General features: G+C 40.1%; 2 protein-coding genes across 12 annotated transcripts in view; both read left to right on the top strand.

Moving 5' to 3' along the window:
* tjp2b (tight junction protein 2b (zona occludens 2)) overlaps positions 1–16,432 on the top strand; it is a 72,167-nt gene extending 55,735 nt beyond the window's left edge. For all 7 annotated transcript variants that reach the window (XM_069187299.1, XM_069187294.1, XM_069187293.1 and 4 more), the window contains 16 exons: positions 1,255–1,366; positions 2,142–2,266; positions 3,217–3,280; positions 4,811–4,961; positions 6,076–6,184; positions 6,978–7,197; positions 8,432–8,616; positions 9,054–9,149; positions 9,277–9,356; positions 9,681–9,891; positions 10,071–10,171; positions 10,794–11,015; positions 12,338–12,448; positions 12,918–13,259; positions 13,812–13,897; positions 15,362–16,432. In XM_069187299.1, the coding sequence (XP_069043400.1) occupies positions 1,255–1,366; positions 2,142–2,266; positions 3,217–3,280; positions 4,811–4,961; positions 6,076–6,184; positions 6,978–7,197; positions 8,432–8,616; positions 9,054–9,149; positions 9,277–9,356; positions 9,681–9,891; positions 10,071–10,171; positions 10,794–11,015; positions 12,338–12,448; positions 12,918–13,259; positions 13,812–13,897; positions 15,362–15,530 (2,384 nt within the window). In that variant the 3' untranslated portion in view covers positions 15,531–16,432. The remainder of the gene's footprint in view (positions 1–1,254; positions 1,367–2,141; positions 2,267–3,216; positions 3,281–4,810; positions 4,962–6,075; positions 6,185–6,977; positions 7,198–8,431; positions 8,617–9,053; positions 9,150–9,276; positions 9,357–9,680; positions 9,892–10,070; positions 10,172–10,793; positions 11,016–12,337; positions 12,449–12,917; positions 13,260–13,811; positions 13,898–15,361) is intronic.
* Positions 16,433–23,462: 7,030 nt separating this feature from the next.
* Positions 23,463–27,458, top strand: part of fam189a2 (family with sequence similarity 189 member A2) — a 29,016-nt gene continuing 25,020 nt past the window's right edge. For 3 of the 5 annotated variants that reach the window (XR_001480779.2, XR_001480780.2, XM_015367120.2), the window contains exon 1: positions 23,464–24,203. Coding sequence is in view for 3 of the 5 variants with exons in the window: in XM_015367120.2 (XP_015222606.1) it covers positions 23,907–24,203 (297 nt within the window). In the remaining 2 variants the exon portion in view is untranslated. Of the gene's footprint in view, positions 24,204–27,458 lie in introns of all 5 variants that reach the window. The other 2 variants (XM_015367136.2, XM_015367143.2) reach the window with 2 other exon arrangements.

The raw sequence follows: 27,458 nt of genomic DNA on the forward strand, positions 1-27,458 counted from the left end.
GCCATTCATAGACAAAGGTTGCGAATGTGGCTCACGAAAAACAATTGGAGAAAAAAAAACAGCTGCCACTTCACCCGTGTGGTGTTCAGAGTGACCCGCCGGTTCATGGTGAGACAAGTGTTCTGGAATGTGGAATGGTGGAAGCATTACCCAAACATTTCCCTGTCCAGGACTTTCTGATAAAGGACTGTTCTGGTCCACCTTTTAATTGGTGTATATTTTCCATGCTGTGATGTTTTATGTCTGTGGGCGTTTCCCATGTCTTTATTTCAATGTGCTAGAATATTTTCACTTTCTGGGGATCTTGGTGTCCACCCGAAATCCCAGTGTGATTGTTCTTTTAAAAGATTTTTCCATGGTGCGGTGTCTCTGATAGAACAGGGAGCCAGTTCGTAAACTTTCACTGTGTCGTTCATCCGTGAGCACTTTTGTAAGAATTATAATAAATAAAGGAATTGCATTGAACAAAGTGAATTATTGGCACCCTAAACCAATACTTTAATATCTGCTTTGTCCTCATCATCCTGCTGTACACTGAATAATGCATGTGTGGCTCAGCTGCTTCCTTTTACAACCTTTAAAGACCAATATCTCTAATACTATACCTCCTTTTAAAATTTTGTAAGATTGGCTTCTGTTATGGAAATGTACAAAGGTACAGTTGTACATCAGCTGAAAAAGTCTCAAAACTCTTCTCATTGCCTGTGGGCAGCTTTCATTGGTCCTTAAGGGGCTAACATTTTTACTAATGAATCCGTACTTTCTTGTGTTTTATCTGCTGCAATGTACTGCTGGAGAGTCTTTTGTTAATGGGTTCTGTTCACTCTGCAGGAAATAAAATGCTTTTTATTCTCTGAACTGTTCTGGAAAACATTTGCCATTAGTTAGTATGATCATTTTTGTATGATTGTAATTATTTGAAATTTAAAAAAATAAACAGTTCAGGTCTATATATGGACCTTTTCAGTTTCAGGTGATGTTTCATTCATGTTTTCCCGGACATTTCTACTGCACATATTTCTAATCTTGCATCTGGGTCATGATGGATACTCATGTTTTAATCAGCTGCTTATTTTCAGCATTTTGATATTTGAAAAATATCTGCTATATTACTAAACCTGAAGTCTATGTTTCAGGAATATATTTGTTTGCCTCTTTGGGTACAGTGTTTTGGTGCTACTGTGTAAAGCTGTTATAAAATAGTAAGTCAACTACCTTGTTTTTAATGACTTCTTACTGTTCACTCTTTTTCAGATATCTCAGAAATTGAGTCCTATCGATCTTTCTCCCCTCAAGAAGACAGAAGATCACACCATTCTGATCTGTCCTCACATTCTTCCAATGAAAGACTGAGAGAGAAGCCCAGGTAGGTAACAAGCAGTCACTTTGTCTTGGAAAGCAACGTCTATGAAATTTACTTTGGAGAAAACGATTCTAAACCAATTTCAGTACAAGCAAATCAGTCCAGATAATTTATTTTCTTTATTTATTTTTATTATAAGAAATAAATCTGCCTTCTGTCATCTAGAAAATGTCATTTATGGGAATAGTCCAGACCAGTTTGCAGAACAAACAAAAACAAAACAAAGATGCTCAATGTAACTGAAGACTTCAAAGAAGCTTTCAATGAAAATAATAGTAATCTATTTTTTTTTAATTGTAAAGATGTCTGTAGCTAAATTACTCTTAAAGTAAGTTTGCCTCATCAGCTTAAGAAACATAAATGTGTTCTGGGCATCGGCAACATTTTCAGTGTTTGCAAGTTCACCTGTTTTTTATAATATAATAAAAACAAGAGTTTTTCCCTTCTGTAAAATTCCACTCAAGTTTTATTGCAGTCAACACGGACCTGATCAGCACATTAAAAAACTGCAAGGTCAGGGAAGGTGTAATTTAGTTAATTTGACATGTTGAGGTGTGAAGAAGGTCTGTGCAGTTATTTATATTGCTGATACAGCTGGACAAGACCCAGAGCTCGCTGGCAGAATGCCTCATCGGTGGTAATCTGATGTACCTCCAATATGAATCATTCAGGGAGGGCTTATTAAATTTTAAGGGCCCGAAACATAATTTCCACTCCCTTAACCACAGGAGCAGTGGGAATGTGATTTAAGACTCTTTCGATATTAACACTTGTCTAGGGACGACCCACCCAGCAGACTGGCCAAGATGGGGGCATTGCCCACACCCTTCAGAGTGAGTGGGGATCTCCCTGTTCACCCTGCTGATGAGCACATGGAGGAGCCCCACGCAGAGGAAGCACCAGGTAGAACATCCCTTTAGAGCAGCGGTTCCCAAACCTGTTCCAGTGACCCACACACCAGCTGCTTTTCATCACCCCCCCAACCATAGTTGGATAACCGGAGCCTTACTTGACCTAAGAAGTGGCCTTAATTGAATCTTTGCATTTAGTTTCTAGACACAAGGTTGGGGCTTTATTTCACTTGCAAAAAGAGTGGGTAAAGCACCAGCATGGTTAAGAGCTGGGAACAAACGGTTTGCATTAATCTCATCAAGTCAGTGAGGGGTTTGGTTGTATAACTGAGGGCTTGGCTGCAACAAAAACCAACAGGTGTGTGGGTCACCAGGACCGGGATTGGGAACTTCTGAATGAAGTTTAAACAGTGTGGACAAGATCTTTTGGATCTTTTTAGACTGCTACAGACATAGCTTGTCCTATTGTTAAAATTGTTCTCATAGCCCCATAGTATGACAGTCAGTGAGTGCTGTTGTTTTCATCTTGGGTCTCAGTTTAGAATGATTCAATAGTGAGATGTTGCTTTATTTATTAATGTATCCTCTGGGCTGTGAATTAAGCAATTAAAAAATGAAAATGTAGCCTTCAACCACAAAAAGTACATTCATCCATTTTTGATTACTTGTATTGCTTAAATGCTTTCCCTAAAGACATATTGTGTATATTTCTTATGTTAACATGACCTTCTTCTACACAAAATACTTATTTGTGTGCATCTTCTCACATTGTATTTCAAGCTCCAAGTTATTTTTAAGTGATAAATATCTTAGTCTTCCTTATTATTTTACCTATTATATCTATTCCTTACCTATTTGTGTGCCTGCCAGTAGTTATAAAGCCTATAAAAAGCCCAATTAGAATAGGTTATTTGACCTAATGCCGTTCAACTGATAAAGTCCCCTAGTAATCCCTGTATCAGTTATCATATTTCTAATTAAAACTGTAATTGTTTTTTGCAGCTGTAGTAAATACAGTCCCCAAAATTAATCTCCGTCCCAGTCCTGAAGATGAAGAGATATATGGGTGAGTTACTCCTGATTCTTAAAGTAGTTACAGCCTCCTTGTTTTTTGACTCAACTGATATCATACAGTATGTTTTGCATGAAGCTATTTTACATTTCAATGTAAAATGTATAGAAGAGTTCAGATTTAAATCAATCAGTGATGGGTGTGTTCACTACAGATTGGACAACACCAGATTAACCTGGACTGCAGGTCCATGGATTATATGATCTCTGTGCCAGAATTGCTAAAACACATTCTCTGCTGGGTGCCACCAGACATCCATTTTGTAACCACTTTCTTGAGTACGGGGTCAAAGAGGAGCTGAAGCCTGTCCTGGCAAGCAGTTGGGGCACATGGCTGGGCACACACAGACACAAACACATTCACACCAGGGGCAGTTTTCCAGAAGTGTTATGGATATTCCAGTCAAATTCTTCTTTTCTTTTAACTATTATGTTACATTTAAGTGTCATGCTCATAATTTGCAATAATGAAGATAACAGATACTGTGTAGCTGTAGCTGACACACAGGATTATCTCTTTTTTCTTATCACTTGAGTACTCGTTAATTTTATTCTGTGTACTTGAGACATTTGACAGTTAATTTGCACTTTGCGCTTCAGAAGGGATTTGATTTTAAAGTATTGTTTTAATTATGAGGAATGAAGAAAAGAAATAAATGAAAAAAAAAGCCTAAATCAAGTTTCCCACTACTTGAGTACTCTGGTGCTCTGCTCCTTTTTTTAAACAGGATATAATTTTAGTCTGAGCATTATATAATCAGATGTAAAATAATTTTAAGTCTCAGTTGTGGCTGTTCCACATTTTTGGGTTGTAAGCTGTTTGCAAGTTGTATTCACTCTTGAACCAGTCACACATGTTTGAGACTTTGGTGTTAACAGCTTCCTATCCTACCATATGCACTGATTCTGCTCACATGAACACATTTTGAAATATGCTGTATTCTGCAATACAACGAAAAAAAATAAAACAGAGGATAGAAATAAAAATGAATGGGCGGGTGTTTAAATGTTTGCAAATCAAAATTTTTTAAATTAGGGTGGTTGTTACTTCAGACAAATTCATGCAGCTTGAATGCTACATCACCCAGAGACTGCCTGTATTCTTATTCTTCTGAGAAATATACAATCCCGTCTAATGAGCTGGAGAAAACTTTAAATATATCTATCACACAGACTTATAATAGGGCTGCTGTGCATCTTAAATTTTACTGCTGATCTGGTATTTGTTCCATGTGATTTGTTCATGTAATTCAGCTCATTCCTCTTTGGGCAGCTTTTATACGGCTGTGGTCACTGTTTCTAAAACACTATTCAGACTTTTGTGCTTTCATGTAATATATTTTAAGAATGTTTTATCTCTTTTATAGTCAGCCTTGTTATTTCAACTACAATTAATTTATCACTGATGCTAATTGGCTTTGATTTACTAGTAATGTCATGCAATCTTTTTTTTATACCTTCTCTTTTAAATGACATATTACCAATGAACCTAACAGCAGTTTTTCCTTTTTAATTCTCCCTGCAGGCCCAACACTGTCATGGTGAGATTCAAGAAGGGTGACAGTGTTGGTCTCCGCCTGGCAGGAGGCAATGACGTGGGGATCTTTATTGCGGGGGTACAGGATGGCAGCCTTGCAGAGCAGGAAGGGCTGCAGACAGGCGATCAGATCCTTAAGGTAAAGCCCTGTCTCTCACTGTGTGATTATCAGCCTGATGTAAAAGGGCAATAAAACCTGCAATGTTATGTCCAGACAGTCATTCTCCATGATGCCCACACAGGAACGAGAATTTCCGTTAACAATACAAATACAAGACCATGTTGAGCTGCAGGTGCTGTGTAGTACAGGATCTCCCTAGATTCGTCTCACAATCCCAGTCTATTGTGCAGCTAATTTTTCAAGTTGCGTTTAACAACCTTCGGCTTGGTTTCATCCTACGCTGCTCCAAGACCCTGTCAGCCAGACTGAATCACAAATAAGCAATTGTGCAAATGTTGAATTTGCTGATGTACCATAATGTACACTGACTTTTCAGACTCTCTGTCCCTCATCACTGCTCTGCTGACCCAGGAGACAATCTGCACGAAGTCCTTGAGGCTTGTTTTTTTAAATAGGCTTTCCTGTAACAACATCATGTTCTTTTATTCCTTTATTGAAATACTCTACCCGAAACTTTTTTTGCTTTCTAACCTGTCAATACATATGTATTAGGTTTTTGTACTTTTGAGAAGTGTTACGGATTTTTTCACTTTGCACTATTTTTGCCACACAGTTGGGTGTGGGATTACCCAGATAAGAAGTAAAAATTTTCATTTTGAGATGTCAAAGCTCTAAGTACAGTGGATTACTTGAAAACTTTTTCTTTGTATTCGTTTTATTTAAAAAAGTTTTAAATGTGTTAATCATATTAGCACAGGAGAATCAAAATACTCCACTGATGTACTATTTACAGTATGCTATTATTAATTTAGGTGTAAGGTTGTATTCTTGGTACTTCTGTGCCTATAGAGTGAAGGCCAAGCTACTTTATAGAGTTACACTTGTGAGCGCTCAAATTTGAGCTTTGAGCTGTATTATCTCTGTGTCAAAGCTTTGCATTTAATTTGTCAAGAGTTCTGAAATTGTTACATTAGATATTATACTGCTTATTTTCAGAATTGCAGTGCCTTCCTGCATTAGACATGCATTATAGCCTGCAGTTCTATGAATCTATAAATAATGAAGTAGGAAGCTTCCTCTCTTACTGTGACATTCCCAGAATCACAAACCTCTGGTGTTTGTTCCTATCAAGGTCAATAATGTTGACTTCAGAGGCCTTGTTCGAGAGGAGGCAGTGCTCTTTCTGCTAGAAATCCCCAAAGGTGATGATGTGACCATACTAGCCCAGAACAAGTCAGAAGGTATGGAGCCCATCTTCTTGTTTGTGTATCTCAGTTCATAGAAATTAATTAAACTGACTTTTCAGAATTGGGGGTTCTGTTTTTAATGAGTGGATGAGGAGTCAGAATATGTGAATAACTTCTGCAATGCATTAATTATTTTTCCATAGATATTCAACAACAAAAAAACACCCATTATTTCTTACACAGCATGTTCTACAATATGCAGCTGCAACGTCAGGAAAATAAAATAGCGTTAATGTGCAGGAATAACCTAGCTTTCTTTTGAAATGGGCAGTTCTTCCCTCTTGAATGGAGGGGATACGTGTTTTAGTGGATCATGAATCTAGAAGGTCCCAGCTTTAGATTTTATTCCCTTTGGTAGGGGGCCTTATGGGCAACTTTGTTTGACCTCTGTTGTCATTAGCGCTGTGTAAGCGGTCCTGTGGCACAGAGCACAGCTCCAGGGAACAGTAAAAAACTATCAGTATAAATCTGGTCACAGAAGACATCCTGTAGGGCAGCTTCATATCATTCTGTTGACAGATGTCTATCATTTGTTAACAATTTACAGCTCTGGTTAAGAACAAGAATATAGGAAGAGCATTTACAACTCAGAAATGCATGTTTTCAAGAGCTGATTGCCAGTCATGAGGTTGACTGGCAATCAGCCAGTCTAAATCAACCTTTAGAGTGCATGTATGTATTACAGTTTGTACATGGAGAACTTTTCTCACTTGAACAACTCTAAAAGTACAAGCTATACACCTCTGTGTCACAACTAGTCACTTACTATGTGTTTTTCTTCTTTCAGTTTATGAGGACATTCTGTCCTCAGGCAGGGGAGATTCCTTCTTTATTAGGACTCATTTTGAATATGAGAAAGAGACTCCACAGAGCTTGGTCTTCTCTCGTGGGGACATCTTCAAAGTTGTGGATACCTTGTATGATGGGAAACTGGGAAACTGGCTGGCGATAAGAACTGGAAAAGACAACCAGCTACGGGAAAAAGGCATTATCCCTAGCAAAAGCAGGTAATTCCTGGAAGATAGATGTGGGCGTTAACCTCAGGAGGAAATATTTCCAAGTCAGGCCTTTTCATTGTTAGTATTCTAGAGAGTTTCATTTTACATATGGCAAAACTCATTTGTTAAATATTGTGATTATTCATAAAGCTGCTATATTCGAATCAGAAACAAATAGAACTAAACATTTTGTGTCATTTGGCTTGGGGTGAAACATCACAATACTATAAGTTTTCAGGTGTTTTTTCAACACTTTAATCAAACTGGGCTACATATGTGTGCACCAGCAGTTTAATAAAAAATGTGAGTATTGATATTTTTTCTGGTAGATGAGGCATTAATCAGACAAACATCATGTAAATCTGGTATTAATGCCTTATTAATATGCTAATAGATCAGTTATAGGCAGAACTGCATTTTTTGCAGATTTGAATTGGCTAATAGGCTTATAGTCTGCAGGGATAAATAAAATTACACAAGGATATTTATTAAGCCATATAGGAAAACAAATTGTGTTAGTGTACTGTGCATTTCATCTTCAAAGTGATGGACACTTTGAAGCTAGAGATCTCTCCCATTACGAGGAGCTCTTAATGTGTGTTAAAGTCCTGAGGAAAACAAAGGGAGTACCATAATGGCTAACACAATGTTTGAACTTGAAGATGAAGCTGAAAACAAGATAGAAGCAGGCCTTGTTCTGATTAAACATTTTGACCGAAGACAAAACAAGAAGGCTTAACAGACAGAACATTTTTCTGCTTTTCAGCGTGAAATTAACCTTTTCTTGTATCCATATTTGCACGTACGTTTCTTATATAGAAGAGACTTGATTGAGTTAAGAACTTAACACCATTCCTTAATCATCACAACCATCAACCCTTTTCCCCAGTTAAAGCCATACTTTTGCAATAATGTAATTTTGTAACGTCAACCCATACTGTGATATTTCTGTTATCGGAATGTATTATTCCTATGGGAAATATGATCATTTGATGGTACTGCTTTTATTCCAAATTGTCATTAGATTGGCTGTCTTTTTATCAACTTCCTTTCCTTCTTACAGGATTCAAGCTAGCAGGCTTGTGAACTTGAATACAGAATAAGAATGCGTACCCACAAGAGGAAGCCAGTCTTTTCACTAGTGACCCCAAGAATATCATCAAGCTGAATTTTAATAGACTCTAATGAAGGGGTCTCGCAACATTGCTTGTTAGTCAACAGCCTTTCTGCTTCTCTTAATCAGAGCGGATCAGATGGCTAATGTCCAGAATGCTCAGAAAGGATCAGCCAATGACCGCGGGGATTTCTGGAGGCTGAGGGGACAGAGAGCAGCGAAGAAGAAGGATCTCCGGAAGAGCCGCGATGATCTGACTGCCGCCCCCGTCAGCACCCGCTTCCCGGCCTACGAGCGAGTGGTGTTGAGAGAGGGTAGGTCACTGGAGGCATCGTGCAAGTCTGGGCTATGTGTAAAACCTTAAACAAAGGGAGCTCTGGCAAGAGAGAAACTAAAACGTCCATTGGTAAACATTGATAGCTCGTGGCTGCGCACACCAGTTTTGTATTAGTTCTACAGGGGCTCTTTATAGTTTTTCCCTTCTGAGAGAGACATTCCATTCCTCATATGCTGGATTTCCTCGTAAATCCTGTCTCGGCAGGAGAATGTGTTAGCTGACCACACTTATCAAAAGATCGCAGCCCTGCTTTCCTTATCGAGGCCAAATGGCCCTCTCTTTTTTTAACCACTGTTATGTTTGATATCTTATTGAATCCCAGTCAGGTGTTGTTGTAAATTTCATTTTTGAATGCACCATCTTTAGGCCATCTGTTGTTGTTGTTACTGCTGAAACCGAGTCTTATTATTCTAGCTGGTTTTAGAAGACCTGTCGTGCTGTTTGGTCCAATTGCTGATGCCGCAAATGAGAAACTGGCTACAGAACTTCCTGATGAATTTATGATTGCTAGTAAGTATTCCTTTACCGTTTTGTCACCTTCGGTTGTTGTCTGTAGCACTGGAGAAAGCAGTAATGGAACTATTAGTTGTTATTATTTATTTCATGTGGAGTGACCTAGTGTTGCTTTCTTTTATAGAAACTGAGCCCAAAGATGCAGGGTCAGAAAAATCCTCAGGTGTGGTGCGTTTGAACACCATCAGACAGATTATTGAACAGGTAATTGGGACTGCTTGTGGGTATTAAATAAGATTAACTGAAGTTCACTTTCCAATCGCTGATGACAGTTTTAGTAAAATTTAAAAAGTGCATTATAAGTTCAAAGGAAAGCTACTTGCTGTGCCAGGGGTCAGTAGGAATCCTCTGATGGATAAACTGAAAGCATGGTTGAATTAAGATTGTCTAGTATTCCAGAGTCTTTATGTATTCTGTGTATGAAGTAACAATTTTGATTACTTTAAGAAGCCTTAAAATTAAAAATGTATTCTGCTGTAAATGTGGTATTCTGATTATAATAACTGTTATGTCATTTTTCTTACTCAGGACAAACATGCTTTATTGGATGTGACTCCCAAGGCTGTAGATCTGCTCAACTACACACAGTGGTATCCTATAGTGATTTTCTTCAATCCAGACAGCAAGAGTGGATTAAAAACCATGAGACAGAGACTGATGCCTGGATCAAACAGAAGTGCTCGCAAGCTCTACGATCAGGCAATCAAACTGAAGAAAACCTGCTCACACCTCTTCACTGGTAAACTGCATCTCATATCAATTATAAATAATAAGGATATGCAATAAAAGTAATTCTTCACAGCACTGTTTTTATCATTTTTGTAAATATGTTTTAGTGTACCGTTAAGTATGATAAACATAACAATCAGTTCCACTAAAACATCTTTGTTGTTTTTCCTTGTTGTCTGATCACTACAGCGACTGTTGACTTGAATTCAGCCAATGATGCCTGGTATGGAAGTGTTAAGGACTCAGTAAGGGAACAACAGTCTCAGTCAGTCTGGGTGTCTGAAGGAAAGGTAATCACACTCTTTATTTCATACAGTGCAGTTTCTGTCCTTTTGTTCCTAAAAAAAAGTATACACCCCCTTTCAGATTTGCTGAATTATTGCATATTTTCAAACACATTGAAAGTTGAATGATTTGGTTGATGAAATGAGACAAGCACCAAACTTTGATGTCATTTGTTCCCTCGGACTCCCTTTATATATCACTAGGACCCACAAGAACCTCTGCTAACATTTAGTGGAAAAAATTCAGAAAAATCTGAAAGGAGGTGAATATTTTTTTGCGGAACTATAGTTATGTTACATATTAATCCTTTAAAGCAGAAAAAGATGTGTTTTCACTGGCCTATGAAGAGCAGTGTGATGGATTGAAAAATTGCTTTAAAATTTATTGTTCAGGGACTTGGCATTTTTACAGGTTTGTAATGCAATCCCTTGTGAAAGTAATGATCTGGACTGTCTTTTTTGGTTAATGTAATTGAGATGAGATGTATACTCCTGATCACATTTGTCAAGACACTCTTCGCACTCATGCTTTGCATGTCCACAGAAGATAGTTGGTGGTGGTCTACAGCTTGGTTTCTGTTTTGTTTTCTGCTTCTTTTTACAAAGATCCATCATGTGTCTCTTTTAGCTGGATGGGACGGAGGAAGAACTGTACCTAAATGACGACCGCATGTCCTACCTGTCGGCCATGGGCGCAGATTACCTGAGCATGGACAGCCGTCTGACCAGTGACTACGACGACACTGCCGACGAGGGAGGGGCCTACACTGACAACGAGCTGGACGAGATCACGGACGACCTGCAGGTCTCCGCTATCAGCCGCTCCTCGGAGCCCGTCGCCGGCGAGGAGGTACGAGGCCGGATCCTGGCAAGGGGCAGGAAAGGGAAGGAGGCGCCTGTAGATCGTCCGGAAAATTAAGAAGAAATGTCAGAAAAAAAGTGAAACTCAATTTACTGTTCACACTCTTAAAACCACAGCGTGTGTCATCTTTGCATGGTTCATGTAATGGTTTTCTAACATGTTTTTCTTGCAAATGCTTTAGCGATCGTTAAGAAGAATTCAGTAGTCTTTTGATGCTCAGAATGGAAGATGTTGTTCATATACGTTTAATTTTTTCCAAAAATTTCAGTGTTAACTTGAGGATACAAGACAGCAACTGAATTCTATAAATATCTGGAAAATACTAATAGATGTTTTATAAACTAGTAGGTCATGATATTAAGCTGAACACCCCCACAGCTGGCAAAACTGTGGTTGGGAAGTAGAGCACACAGTATGTAGAAAAGAGGGGTTAGGATTCCACTGTCCACATCACACCCGTCAACATTTGGCATAATTTGAAGATTTCTCCTTTAAAAATTAAAATCCAATTTTATCACGGAAGTGATAAAAATAATCAGTATATGAAAATGGGGTTGTTATACTTGGAAAAATAGCAAAATAATGTAATACGCTTGAGAGTACTTAAATCACGTATGCAAACCAATGTGAAAAATACACCACACTTTTAGTCAGTTGGCCCATTCAGGCAACCACATGGGGAAAAACAGCTCCAAAGTTTGGAGCACTTTTTCCGTACAGTTCATTTGGATAGTGTGACACATTCCTATGATCATAATACACACTAGAGGGTGCTACATCAGATGAGGTGTTAGCAATGTTATACCACAGGAGTGCACTGTGCCCCTTTTGGACACTGTTATGTCACCAGCATTTAGCGACTTGTCGTCCCATGGGAATGTGTGTTTGGAAATTTTGTGTGGTGCATAGGTGTTTTAAATAAGCCACCCAACTTTATCAGCACCCAGCAGGCGTGACATTTTCTTTTAAAACTTGGAAGTTGTCAGAGAGGTTATTCAGACTGGGTTTTTTTTTTACTTTTCCTGATGTATACCTGTAAAAAAAACTGTGAGAAAGCTTGAAGCAATGCTCATGTCCCTCTCATACATTCTATTGGGACTTGTATAAATATGAACTTGTACTAAATGCCCTATTGTTTAGACTTTAATTGTACCAACATAAGTGCCTAAAGCATACTTTGTGCTAAAATACTGGAACAACAGGATATTAGTGTGTATTAAGAAATAGTTTGCACATAGTTTTGTTTTTCATATTAACGATCATACTTGGCTGCTGTCCACACCTAAATTTTAAACCTCAAATTGTTTCAGCACGTGACCAGACCCAGTCCAGAGCCCAAGGCATGGGTAAAGGGAGCTGGGAGCAAAGAGGTGCTGAGAGAACCCAGTCCTCCACCTTCATTTGTACCCGAACCACCAAAGGTGAGCAGGTCACAACAGTCGTGTTCCACAGTGCACACGCATCACTGAGTCCCTTCCTGCTCACATTGGACTCCACTGACACACGCTTTGTCCTAGATGATAGCTTTCAGTTTTATTTAAAACTTTTTTTTGATGTTTTTGTTTAATGTATAGTATGCACACTCTCACAGTAACTATTGCTTGGAGCTCCAGATGTGTACAGGAGCTTGACTGCAGCATACCGGGAACTGCAGTATAGCAAGTAGTGGTGAGCGTTTTTACCGATGGAGACCTGGTGGCATGTACCGTTTTTAAAAGTTTGCTCCTGCTTTTTTTAATTAGGTACTGTTTGGTGCAAACCTCCCCACCACCACAATGTCAGCTCCATTATAAAGTTTCAAACGATGTTGACCCGAACAAAACTGTTTTTATCGCTTGCCCTCTGACACGATCTGTTGCGCAATCCACCATTTTCACGTCGCTGTCGCAGGCGAAGGTCCAGCAGCGCGAGGAGGCTGCCAGGCAGCAGTACGAGTCCAGCAGGAGCTGCGACTCTCACTCCAGCAGCCCCGCCAGCAGCGACCACCCGCGCAGTCAGGACTCGTACGGGGGGAAGCCCTACCCCCCTCCGGTCGCCCTCAAGCCCTCCTTTGGATCGCGAGCCCCCAAAGCGGCTCCTGACAGTCAGCCCCCAGAGAAGGGGGACCCCAAGGACAGCGCTGATGATCCGGCCGTGAAGTCCGTGCTGGGGAAAGTGAAAGCCTTTGAGAAAATGGACAACTTGGCGCGAGCCCAGAGAATGCTAGAACTGCAGGAAGCCCAGAACGCAAGGGTCAGTTCCTCCTGACATTCGTGGTTGTTTCACCTGCGTGCTGCTGAATTGTAAGAACGGCTACAAAAGAGAAGAGGTCACGCAGCTCATCTAGCTCATTAGATAGTATCTCATTGATCCAAGATCTGATCCAGCCTTTATCTTGAAAGAAACCAGGGTATCTTCTTCAACAACATGGCTGGGTCTCTGTTTTAAATGGACTTACATGTAGTCTCCACTGCTGTCCACTGGCTTGACTTAAAGGTGCTAGAAAAAAAAATCTAAGAAAATTATTTTGAATACACCTTTATTAGGTGACCTCAAAGACTTTTCTGTTCAAGACTGAAAAGGAGTTCAAATTTGACCTGAAGTTTCAAAATGTAAAAAATAGGACATATTTACACACATCTTAAATTCTCTTTTTTTCTGGGTATTTACAGCATATATCTATTCTTCCATAGTGTGCAATTGAATTACTTTTTAAAGTAAATACTATAAAATAAGTGCAACTGCAATGATGTGCCATTTTATAGTGCTTTTTTAAATAATGAAAGTTATCTGCTTTCTCAATAGGTGGAAATAGCTCAGAAACATCCAGATATTTATGCTGTCCCCATTAAACCCCAAAAACTGGACCACAGTCGACCACAACCAATAGGGTAAGAAAGCTAAAAAATTGCAACTACTGTACAGTATGTATATACAGCATGTGTGCTTTTCATCCCAAAGAGTTTTGCAACATGGTTGGAGGATTTAGGCTACTTCATATAAACACAATACTCTCTTACTGGAGTGAACCTGTGTTTGCAGATGACTTCCACACAGTTTGGCCATCTCCCTCACTTTTAAAACTGCTGTCTCTGTGCACAAGGCAGTCGGGGTTCGTACAGCAGATGGGTTGCAGTGGGGGTCACCTGCATCACGGCCCTTTTCGCCTGCTGACACAAAAAGCAGCAGCAGGCGGCTTGCCAGACATCACACAGAAGTCTCACTCAGACTCTCCGTCGCGCATGACGTCTCCGCTGGTTTACCTGGGCAGCCCCGTTCTCCCGGATACTCTTAGAACAGCCTGCCCGTGTAGTCCCCCTGTTCGCTCTGGGACTGCTGTTGGAACACATGCTAGCGAGAGGCGTGACTCCTCTGAGTCGGCTAGGACACATCACTTTACTGGCCCCTCCTACAGGGACACTGGTGTGCAGCGCACCTGTTCTCTGATTTCCATTTGTGTAATTGGTCTTTTACACTCTCACAGCTTCTTATGTACAGTGCTGTGAAAAGTAAGTACACCCCATGAAAAGGTGTGTGTTGTTCAACACATGTACGGATATTTGATCTTCATTTCAACAATATTGATAGATAAAGGTGATCTAATTTAACAAATAACAATGAAAATGATTCTTTGCACTCATTTTTTCAACAACAGAAAAAAAGTCAGAAATGCAATTGACTGCTGTGGAAAAAATAAGTACACCCACTAGTTTCAAAAGCTGGTGTTGCCCCCTTTGGCAGAAATCACTTCTTGTAGGCGTTTCTTCTAATTGTCTATAAGTCTCCTACAGTACATTGATTTGGATAAATTTTTGCCCACTCCTACTTACGGAACTCCTTCAACTGTGTGATGTTTGAGGGCTTTCTTGCAAGTACTGCCTGCATCAAGTCCCCCACAGCATTTCTATGAGGTTAAGATCTGGGCTTTGACTTGGCCATTCGATAACCCTCCATTTCTTCTTTTTGGTCATCACACTGGGGCATTAGTTGGAAATCCTGAACCAGAAGGAAGAGTACCACCTACTGGTCTACCATCTTTATTTACGGCAGCAACCTAGTTTTGCCGAGAGATCTCCCTCCCCCTTACTGAGCAGGCCCAGCCAGCCTTCCTTAGCTCCCAAGATCGAAACGGATCTGGCCACACGATGGTAAAGATTTCAGGTGTAAAGTCTTCCAGGTGAGACTTTATAGCATTTCAGATTCATTTGACATTTCAGATTCGCCTCCCCTGCAGTTCTGTTTCCTTATTAGTGAAGCACCCAGTCACTGACACTGTAGACTTAATTCCACATTGGTCTTTTCTCCCAGAGCAATGGTGTGGGTCGCAAACTAATGGATGAACGCTCTCTGCTCAGTTCCAGCTCGAGGCCGGAGCCCCAGGTGCCTCCCTCGAAGCCGTACTCCGAGAGCCAGACGTACTACCACAGTGACGAGGAGGAGCAGGACTACCGCAAGCAGCTGGCAGACCAGTCCAAACGAGGCTACTACGCCAACCCTCAAAAGTACAAAGACACCGAGCTGTAAAAATGCCTTCCTTCCTTAACCTCCAGCACCATTCCACAGGGCTGCTCCCTGAACGCCGATACACCTGACTTGGAAGCTTTCCTGCTTTTAAGTTATTCTTGCTTTTGCTTCAAAGAAGTTCGACTATCTGTCCATATGGATGGGATCCAATCTTTTTTTTTACCAGAAACCACTTTTTTTTTCTTGCCTATGCAATATTTTTTTCAGTGTCTTGAGTTAAAATGATTGCCACTTGTTTGCTACATTTGAAAACCAAAATCAAACTTTGATGTATTGTGCATCGCAGACCTTGGTTTCATTCTTTGTAGTAATAGAAAGGAGTGAAATAGAATCTTAAGCGTGAAGTCATCTCTCAGTGCTGTAGTGTATGTCACTGGTAGTCTTAGATTTTCCATGCTTGTGCATTTCTGCTTTTGTGAACATACTTTAACATACACTGGAACTGTGTTAACATTTAAAAGTGCCTTTTTCTTTATGGGTAACACTGTGGTGCGCACACTGGAAAAAAAACGATATACTCTGATCACAAATTTTAAGAGATAATGACAGATATATAATTATTTTCATACATCATTAGTGTTCTGTATTTTTAAGCTGTATTTTAACATAAAGTAATTGAACTTGTAGAGGTCGTGTAACAATCAGGTGAAGTATGAAAATTCTAAAAACGGTGTTTGATTTTGTTTTTCCATCTGTACACATTGAATGTTTTACATTTTGCTTGATTGTAACTTGATTTACCCACATGTATGTAAGAGCTACAGCTTAATCCTGAACTGACACATTGGTGTGAGGTTGCGCTACAGCATGTTTAAAACCAGGAATGTATACCCTGGCTAAAGGCTGGTCTTCAGTTTTCACCTTACAATGCCAAATAAAATCTTTAACTTATCACGTAAAAATGCATTTCATTGTTTTACAATAAAAAAATGAAAAGGCATCCTGAATTTTCAGAAAACTGGGCATTATACTTGGCACATATTCAGTACGGTAAGGCATGTCTCACATCTGCTAAAGGAACTACATCTCTTTAGGGTCAATTTAAAAATATTTAGTATCTGGAAAGGTACTGATAAAGTTAACCTACAAGACTACTTCACAAGTAAGACATGGACACTTGGAAGTCAAGAGCATGTATTTGTAACTATGGAACAGAGCTCCACCGAATGGGAGCCTATACTTGATTTAAAAGACTTAGGGTTAGTTGCACCAAAATGGATTAAAATAAACTCACTTCAATCCTTTAATAAAAAATAGGATTAGTAAATGGATTAAACAGATAATTCCGGGTTTCTAAATTAATCCTAAATATATTATTAGCCTTATGTTCCTAATGTTATAAAGGTTATCTATGCTTTGGTCACCAGAGCTTTTTCATGATTAATATTGTCATGGTTTTAGCGGAAGCAATTAATTGTCAAGCAAACAACCATCAGTGGGCTCGTGACTCAATTTATTCTGAAATAAGTTACTATGGTAATGTGCTGAAGAAAGAAGACTACAACCAACAAGAGAGAATGAGTTATTCTTGAAGTTTTCACTCCAATACAGTTTGATCCCTGTGAGGTGAAATTAGATGTTAGCATCCGTTGAAAAGGATAAATTGTTTTGCAAATGCACTGAAATTGTCTGTGTTCAGTATTATTGCCAAAATCATAGGGCAGGGTGGAAAGGAAAAATACAGGGTTGACGCATAAAGTATATTATATTGTATGCCATCCAAACTAATGCCACAATTGCCAAGATCTTGCATAAACAGTATATGTAAGTTGTGAATTTGTCTATTATTACATCTATCTTATATTGTGATTTACAGAGGGTGCCTACTGTAAGTGTATTAACTTAGTAAGCTGCCTCATGTACTGGAGAATGCATCCTGCAGCTTGCAGACAAAAAAAGATTTCTGCCAAACAGTATTAGTGGGAGCTGAATTATTCATATCATTATGCTATTTTTCCATCTTAAAGCAGCATTGATGAAATAAATCACTCTTTCACTAAATGCATTGCAGTTTTTGACCAAAGATGATAAATATATTTCAGTAGTTAGGTCCAATTACTAATTAGTACAGAGCAGGGGCAAAATTTGGATCTGCTTTATAGGCTTAACGTGTGTGCCTGAGGGTATTGAAACCTCACAATAAGTTCAAGACTTGATAGATCTGCAAAGAAAGGAGTTGGAAACTCATAAAGCTATTGAAGAATTCTTCAATTTCAAAGTTCATAGCAGGTTTGCTTTAATTGGGAACTACAGTCCCAATTTTTCAGACTGGTTATTAAATTTTGGTAACAAAATAAAATGACGGAAATGCAAAATTGGACAAATTCTAAATTAAGCACAAAATTGAGAACTTTGTGGAAGTACTGTATGGACACCATGTTATCACAAACTTTTGGTCTCTCCACAGGTGAGATCAAGAGTGGGTTTGCGAGAATTGTGATTTAAACCCTTTCTGCTAGTCACTGTAATGAGTCAAATGTAATGTGATGTATGAGCAAATAAGTACAGGTTGTGCAGCAGACATTTCACCACAGAAGTATTCCAATGTGGTCTGCATGCAGAGTTAACAAGTAAGTTTTTGGATAGAGATGTATTCACTTGTTTACAACGTAATGGGGTTGCTTCATCTCACCGGATGTTTTGTTGCCTCGTTCTTAATCACAATGACGGCAATATGGCACAGCGCAAACCTGGAAATTTAGTCTATTTTGTGATGTATATTGGGGGTTTTATAAGTTACTACTGTATGTACATTTTACATTCATAGTGGTTTGAAATGCACTCATCAATGCCAATTCTTTCTAACCCCAAAATATAAAAATAGTGTTGCAGTTTCCGTTCAAGTAGATTAGATATGCTGTGTGCTTGGTAAGTTTCAGAGGACCACTGTCGTAGGGCGTTAATTGGAGTTCTTGGGATTCCTCGACTCTGCGTCATTCTGAAAGGAATGACCAGGAAAGGGTCCGGCACTACAGCCACCTCGACTGGTTGAGAAGAGGAAAGGAATGGAATCTTTGGTGACACAGCCTGTGAATTGGCTACATTACTCTGCTCTCTTCCCCACTGATAGCTGATGTGTGGGGAGCGTTCTGGCGCACTATGGCTGCCATCACATCATCCAGGTGGATGCTGCACATTGGTTGTGGTGGAGGGCAGTCCCCATTACCTGTAAAGCGCTTTGAGTGGAATGTCCATAAAAGCGCTATATAAGTGTTAGCAATTATTATTATTATTATTATTACATCCAGGCCGACCAGTATGAGCACAGAGTGCAGAAGGGAGAGGGGGTGTGGGCACAGGTCAATGGATGGGGGTGGCCAAGGGGGTGCTCTAGCACTGGAGCTCCATGGAAGGAGAAATAAAAAGGGGCACAGGGGGGAGTGGGGGATTCGGTGGATGGGGCCACTGGGTGGTGGTGGAAGCTGTGGTCCGAGTGAGAAGGATGAGTTGGAGGAGAGGGATGGTGGTGGGAGCACTGGGGTTAACTGGCAGGCTTTGTAGCCATATCACCCTGCAACTAGCAGTTGGCAGCCCACTGAAGCTCAGCAGGTGTGAGCCTGGTTAGTACCTGGATGGGAGGCCTCCTGGGAAAAACTGTTGGAAGAGGTGTTAGTGGGGCCAGTAGGGGGTGCTCACCCCACAGTCTGTGTGGGCCCTAATGCCCCAGTATAGTGATGGGGACACCGTACTGTGAAAAAACATTGTCCTTTGGATGAGATGTGAAACCGAGGTCCTGACTCTGTGGTTAATAAACATCCCGGGGTGTTTCTTAAAAAGAGTAGGGGTGTTACCCCAGCGTCCTGGCCAAATTTCCCTTTGGCCCTTACCAATCATGGCCTCCTAATAATCCCCATCTATGAATTGACTTCAGCACTCAGTTCTCCTCCCTGCTGACAGCTGGTGTGTGGTGAGTGTACCGGTGCACTATATCTACTGTTGCATCATTCAGGTTGGGGCAACTCATGATGGATGCTGCACAGTGGTGGTGGAGGGGAGTCCCCATTAGCTGTACAGCACTTTGAGTGGAGTGTCCAGAAAAAGTGCTATAGAAGTGTAAGTATTCTTATAATAATTAACCGTTCACTTTCTCTGTTCTGCTGGCCTGGTCTGCTCTTCCACTCCTCTCTCCTCTGTTTCATCATTGGGCATCTTACCTACCAGGCCTTCGACCCCATAAATGTCTTCCGTGTTCCCATGTCTCTCCCCTTCCCTGTTTAAATCTTTCCTGTGTCCTGCATGAATTGACTCCTGTCATCATACCAGGCCGAGTGCAGGCTCCTAGTTCACAGCCTACAGGCTGGTCCCTGCTCCTTCAGGAATTCCAGTCTCGGTACAGGCAGGCATGACGTGTCCCCCTCCTTCTCCACTGGCTCCCATGCCCTTCTCCCTCAGCCTTTGCCCTTTTCCCCAGCAGCGCAGTCCCTCCTGCTCACTGTCCCAGATAGCTGCCTACAGAATTGACCTGCAGCCCCTTCTTCAAGAAACACTACCCATTCCCCTTTTGGATTCAGGCTTGGGATTTTGTGATCTATATTGTTGCTTTATGGGGGCTATGCGACACGATGCCGACTCCTCCCCATTTGGAAATTACAGTCCAGTATTCCCTTGTCACCCTCGCTTCAAACAATATTCTTCAGAACACGTTGTTCCAAACTCTCCATTCTCACTCACTGACTTGGAAATACTTAGTCATCCCACAAAGGCTTCTTTGTAGACCTTTGATGTCCCCTTCTTGGTTCAATCTACTGTTTCCTTGTTTGTGTTCTGTCTTAAACTTTTGCAAGCAGTTTTGGAGGATCCACTCATAGGCTGGGGGTCCTGACAGTCTTGCTCTGAAGGATAGACTGTCATTGTCTCAGGCAGGCGGGTTAAGTTAATAAAGCTAATTAAACTCATGCCTCCACCCGGTCTTAATTAGATTTTGACTTAAATAAACTATGGTATTTGAAAGTATTTCAAAACACTGTTTATCGTATGCAATAGTTTGCAGTTTGTATATGCAAGAAGCAATTCTTAATAGAACAGTATTGTTTTTAACTGAACACTGGTAGATTAATAATGTTTACTTGGCGTTAGCTATAAGAAGTTGAAAATAAGCCTGCAATTCGTTTCTTATTGTTGATTGGACTGGTTCTTTGGCACTTATCTAAGTGACCATATTTAAAAATGTCTATGCATTGAAGTTCTAAAATAAACATACATGTGGGCAGCATGGTTGGGCACTGGTTTACACTGCTGAAATGTGTGTGTTCCCCCCGTGTTCACGTGGGTTTCCTCCGGGTCCTCCAGTTTCCTTTCACAGTCCAAAGACATGCTGGTAGGCTAATTGGCTTCTGGGAAAATTGGCCCTGGCGTGAGTGTGTGTGTGTGACCTGCGATGGACTGGCGCCCGTCCTCTCCGGGGTGTATCCTGCCCTGCACCAATTGCTTGCTGGGAGAGACCCTGGCTCCTCTGCAGCCCTGAACTGGATGAAGCGGTTAGAAAATGGATGAATGGATGTATTCTTGCAGATGAGTTAAGGAAACAGTCTTTAATTGTGTACAGACCATTTGTGAAACTTGTGGAAGCGGCCATGGTTTGGAGTCTGCACAACAAAATCTTGAGAGTGAACTGGTATTGGAACACATGGATTAGCGTACATTAAAGCATACATAAAATATTAATTTGAAAAATAAACAATTTTAAAATGTCTTGAACATTATACAAATTATAATCTATGTCCAGCGAATCCAATATATCCAGAAGTAGTTCAAGTAGGTCGCTGCGTCAGCATGCGTAGGCTGAAAAGAGAAGAAAAGAAACACAATGATTTGGTTGTGGAGCCTTCTTTGGGTGTAATAATAATAATGAAAACACAATAATTGCTTCTTATATATTTGAAACCCAAAGAAGGTTCCACAACAGAATCATTGTGTTTCTTTTCTTCACTTTTCAGCATGGAATAAAACTTTACTTGTTTCAATATATGGTATACAGTATAAGTATGACAGTTATATAAGACCTTAAACTGGACTGAAAACCAAAAAAGCAGCCAACTTTCAAGACTTTAACTGGTGTTTGTTTTCCTCATTCTTCCTGTTTTCAATGAGACTTTGTTTTCTCAGATTTTAATTAATAATAATTCCTTACATTTATATAGCGCTTTTCTGAACACTCCACTCAAAACCTCCATGAATTGGCCCCCCTACAAAAAGCACAAATGATGAAACCCACCTCAATCGTTAGTGCCACATTTGTGCCGTTGAAAGTAGCGTTTGTGCTGCTTTCGTTTCCGAGATACAGCGCCTTGTCATGACATCACTCAGCCCCCCTACAAGGTGTTGTATTTTGGAAATGAAAAAAGCCCAAACCCTACTTTCAACGGTACAAACTGGCACAAATGTAGCACTACTGAATGAGGTGGGTTTCATCGTTTGTGCTGTTTGTAAGGGGGCAAGCTTCATGGAGTGAAGGTAATGGGGACTCCCCACCACCACCAATGTGCAGCCCCACCTGGATGATGTGACGGCAGCCATAGTGCGCCAGAACGCTCACCACACACCAGCTATCAGTGGAGAGGAGAGCAGAGTAATGAAGCCAATTCATAGATGGGGATTATTAGGAGGCCATGATTGGTATAGGCCAATGGGAACTTTGGCCAGTATGACAGGTTAACACCCTTCCTCTTTCAAGAAACGCCATGGAATTTTTAATGACCACAGAGGGTCAGGACCTTTGTTTTACTTCTTATCCGAAGGACAATGCCTTTTTAAGGTATAGTGTCCTCATCACTATACTGGGGCATTAGGACCCACACAGACCCCAGGGTGGACGCCCCCTGCTGGCCCCACTAACACCACTTCCAGCAGTGATCTTAAGTTTCTTCTCCAGCTACTGGCCAGACTCACACCTGCTGAGCTTCAGTGGGTTGTCAGTTGTGAGATGCAGGATGATATGGCTGCTGGCATTATTTGGCTAGGGCTGTGTTTGCCTCTCTGTACCATAGGAATATCACCCTCAACTTTGAAGGTATTTGAATAAATGTTTTCTGATGTTCTCCATGAATAACGAAGCAAGAGACATTGAAATGAAAGACCTTGTACGCACAGCACTCATTGCCATGACCTGGTGAATGTTTGCAAAAGATGTTGTGGAGCACAGATGGCTAACAACTCAGATTAATATCATAATTCAGATTTAAATATAGTTAATAATAACACAAGATTTTTAATATCAATTGCATAATTTATCTTGTAGATGCTAAATACAAAACAAAACAAGTCAGATTTTTTTTCTGTTTAAGCAATAACAGATAAAAAGAAAATAAAATGCACACCAAAGGGTTGTTAAGTATGAAATCCTGGTAAACTTCTTGGTTAATATTGTAATGCCCCAGAGTAGATATTTACAGTACTGTGGAAATAAGGAATAAATAAATCGGGCTTTTAATAGTAAATAAGACATTAAATAAATAATTTTATATCTGAATAATAAAGCTATTAAATCTTGAATTGAATTGAAGCACATTTGGGAAGGGTTTGAAGATGCAACTGGTGTTAATCAAATTGCTTTTAAGTTACTGGTGATCGTACAATACCGATAACATACAATAAATCTTTCTATAGTCACAGTTATTGCTGAAGTACAAACGACAGGGCTTGTCTCCCTGAAAATATCAGGAAAATGTGAATTCACTCTGACGGACAATTTCAAAGCCTTCTCTTGTTAAGGACTGAAACTTTTCGGGTGCGAGTGTTAAATGTCATAAAAGGCTTCAGTTTTGTACAGCCAAAGAAAATTTAAAAACGTATGATGTATGTTGTTTTTTTTCTTATTGCTTAAAAATATTTACAAAGGGATGTTGTGGTTGCGCATCTTCTAGTAGGCTTGTTTTTCTCATATTGGCGGCTATCCAGGTAATTAAAATGCAGTGGGTCTAGCTTAGAAGTGACTGACTTCCCATTTCCCTTTTTTCCGCCAGCCTTTTCAAATAAGTGCAGCTCAGGCAAACCTTGTATTTTCCGACACTTCAAAAGATCCCCAACAAGTACGGTATTGCGGCCTGTTCCCATGCGGCTCACTGGTGAGAATCCCTCATCACCACCGTGCGTTCAAATGCCAAAAATGTGAAATGCAATCCACTCGCAGGACTACGGAGCAGTTATTTTAAAACTTCATGCCCAGTCTCTTCGAAACGAACATGGGAAGAAGGAATAACTCTCGTGGAAGAGGAAGCGGGACAATAAACTAATGCTTTTTTTCATGGTGCTTCCCTTTAACCTAAACTAAAGGAACCATAATGACTAAATCTAACAGTGCCTTCCTGTGAAGATAACCGTGTTCTTTATTTTTTGATCGCTATTTTGTTGTTGCTGCTGCTGCCCGCGTCGTCCTCGATGTCTCTGCCGGTAGTTCTCCCGGGATCTTGTTGCCCCGTTGCGGGGGTATCGTTGGCTTCCCAGCTGGCAGACCCATCCTTTAGGACTCGACACCGCTGCATTTCTGGGGTGTCTCGTATGCCGGGATCTCAGTCCCGACTGCTCCCCGCTCTCCTCCCCGGCAGACCTCTGCTGTCTCTCGGCTTGCTGCAGCTGGTTCTCGGCTGCTCTATGGTGGCGCTGTCATTCGGGGCTCTGTCTCTCAGCAGTTCACCTCCTATCAGGAATTCGTGTCCGTTTTGGGCTGGGTCTTCGGTGAGTACGATTAAAGAGAAACATAAATGTTTTTTTTTCCCTTTTCCGTTCTTCTATTTTAATTAGATTGATCTGCTGAGTTAATTCGGAAGGTTGGTGTTGCGTACAGTATTTCTGACAATAGGGCACCTTTGGCAATGCGCGGAGAATACAATGTATTTTTTAGTATTTCTCGGGACCCTGGTAGACTTGTATAACCTTAATCCAAAAACAGGTAGCTTGTACGGGCAGTGCTGCCCTGAAAATGTTTTACTGTTTCGGGTTAATCCGAACTGAAGACATCAACAGGTAGATCTGATTTGGACAGGGCCTAACGTGGCAGAACTAAAGGGAGGAAAGATACTGGAAATAACTGACCGCGAGTAAATTAATTTCATGAGTACACAACTTGTCTTGTTTGTGTTTTTGTATTACACAAGGTAATTTTTACATATTTATCAAATAGCAATATCATAGTGTTAATAAGTCTAATTTCGTGATACGCACAATGCATATATGCTTCCTTATTTAGTTTAACCTTACTTTAACATTATTGTTTTAACACTTATGCAAAATTATAAAGTTATATATTTTGTTGATTATCTGTTTACAAACCCTCATTCTAAAAATCACAAGACCAGGGTGTCATTAAACAGCATTTGTGTTTCTTTCACTCGTGAGTAAAACCAGGCTTAATAACAATGCTATAGAATTTGTTCTTCCACAGATAATTTTACCCTGCCTTTTCAGGTTTGTACATCATCTTACTTTTTAGTAGCGGTGGGTACAATCAAAGTTATCATCAACATGTCACTTTTATCAATATTTAGCACAAATATCACTTTTAAATATATCACCTTGTGATATATTTTAAGTCTGAAACAACCAGATGAAAACTACCATGAAAAGATTTTTGAAAAGTGTTTTAATTATTTTCTTCTCCCAAACATGGTCATACAGGTGATTTATGGTTTATGAATTGCATTTCATTGTAGTAGGTATAAAGGACTTTTCAGATCTTGCACAGTGAACTTGCTTTTGAGTGCCTCATTATTCCCCGGTTTTCGCAAGTAAATTCTTTTGTTTTTCGTTTATGGGGATATGTATTCTGTGTACAGTACATTTAAGTATCCATCAGCTTCTGTCAAGAATCAGGGTGTTCATGGAATGTCATTTACTAAATTGGATGATTGGGTACAGTTTAAACTTATGGGAAAATATTAAGAATGAAGATGAGAGCATGTAAAATCACTATTTAGATTCTCTTCACTGCTTTACGTGCCACACCCTGGAAACGAAGTTTTGAAGTGAAGCCTGAAATAACAAATACCCTTAAGTTACTTCCTGTGTATATAGTAATCAAGCACTATGCACTGCTGGAGCCGGGCCTGTTGTTAGCAAAAGCACTGGAGCTCCTGTGTTACTTACGGGGAGAGCCGTTGCTGCTAACCTCTCTATCATGACCTGGGCATGCTCAGTAAAGTTCTGGTCAGCAGACTTGTTTGGCCAATCGGTCTGCTCTCTGATGGCTCCTGTTCAGGATTAGAAGTTGCGATCCATGCTTGGTGCAGACAGGAATTATTGTCAGCCACGTTTTGGGCAGAGATTGAGAACACAAAGTGTTGCTGCCTCATTTCAGCTAGCTAACAGTGAAAGTGTCGTAGTCAATGAAGTGGAAGCCCATTTCCTTTTCTGTGTGTCTTTTCCAGCTTGTGTCAAAATAGCTCTCCCTTGTTCTTATTTTGTGCAGTGTGGCAAGAGATATTCAAACTGTTGTCTCTAATCAAGATAGTGAAGAGGACCTAGATTCTGTCATAAAGGCGGGCCTGATGTGCTTACTAGCCCTCAGATGTGTGCAGGGGCCCGAGATTCACAAGCTGAAGGTCTTCTGGAGCTCACACTGGCCTTGCAAAGGCATCAGAGGAAAGCCTATAAAGAAATCCACCCCCCTTTTATAATTTAAAGGTCATGCTCAGTTTGCTAGCATTTGCGAAATGTCACCGATATGTGGCAGCTGTCCTGAGGTGTTGTGACCCTCCTCTTCCTCCTCCATCCTCCTGACATGGAACAAAGAGTCGGGCCAACCTGTGGAGTGCAGCCTGCAGTGCTGCTGGACTGAGCCCCCTCTTCCACAGTTACAGTTAATCACATTTGCAGTGATTAATGGGCTGACATTCACAATATAGAGGTGATCATGTGGAGGTGCACATGAACGGGCTGAACGTGATCTTCGTTACTTGAGCAGGGCACTGCCTGATTTTTCATCTGTGTTTCGCGTTAACTAAATTCATGCCTTTTCAAATGGTTATTGATATATATTCTTTATGAGCTCAATAATTGTGTCACTTTTACCTCAATTTGAAATGTCAAATATATTAGCTAGCATTTTAATGATTTCACATGACATCATCTCAGTATTTCTCATTGGATAACTTTAACCTCAACCTCATATACCCTGGAAATCCTTGATTAGCTGAAAGGATTATATCTGGAACCATAAAACGCATGGGAATATCTAATTTAACAATAAATCAATTTTATTGGCCCTTTTTGCACCATAAATAGTAGGAGCTTAAATGAAGGCTGCTTTATCAAAGAGATGTGTCTTTGCTTATATTTGTTGTTTGTGACAGTATACTGTAGGTCCATAGTGCTATATGACTAGGAAATCATTACATACAATAATGAAAGCAGTGCTGTTGATATGAGATGCAGTATATATTTTTTATTTACATTGTAGTTTTATTTCAATTGATGATGTCCAGGCAAAGCTTAATGCCAGCCATAAAACATCTTACATCCTAGTAAAATATACTTAATGCATTTAACATAGTTTAAACAATGTTAAAGTTGTAAATAACAGAATATAATTCATTGTTTTGTATATACAGTACATACTGCATTTATTCTTATGATAACGGCTCATGAAATTGTGGAAAATAATTTAAAATCACATAAGGCTGAGATTTAGTTTTGGTGTTAGTTCATATTTAACCACATCTACTTAACTGCACATGGCTGTGGTCCTGCAGCTTTATGTAAACAAATATTTGACCTCACTTTTCGTAATCATTCAGCCTGTGGCTGCTGAATCCTTGTTCACACACAGAGTGCATTTTTCTGGGATTCAAAGTATTTTGTTTCTGAAGCAAATTCCCTGGTCTCCATCACAGACCAGCCTGATGGGATGAAACGCACATTTGATTAACCAGACAAACTAGATATAACTCATAGACTCTAGATATAGCTCATATGTAACTTTTCTCATGGTCTCAT

Source organism: Lepisosteus oculatus, chromosome 3 (genome assembly GCF_040954835.1).
Source record: "Lepisosteus oculatus isolate fLepOcu1 chromosome 3, fLepOcu1.hap2, whole genome shotgun sequence".
Lineage (NCBI taxonomy): Eukaryota > Metazoa > Chordata > Actinopteri > Semionotiformes > Lepisosteidae > Lepisosteus > Lepisosteus oculatus.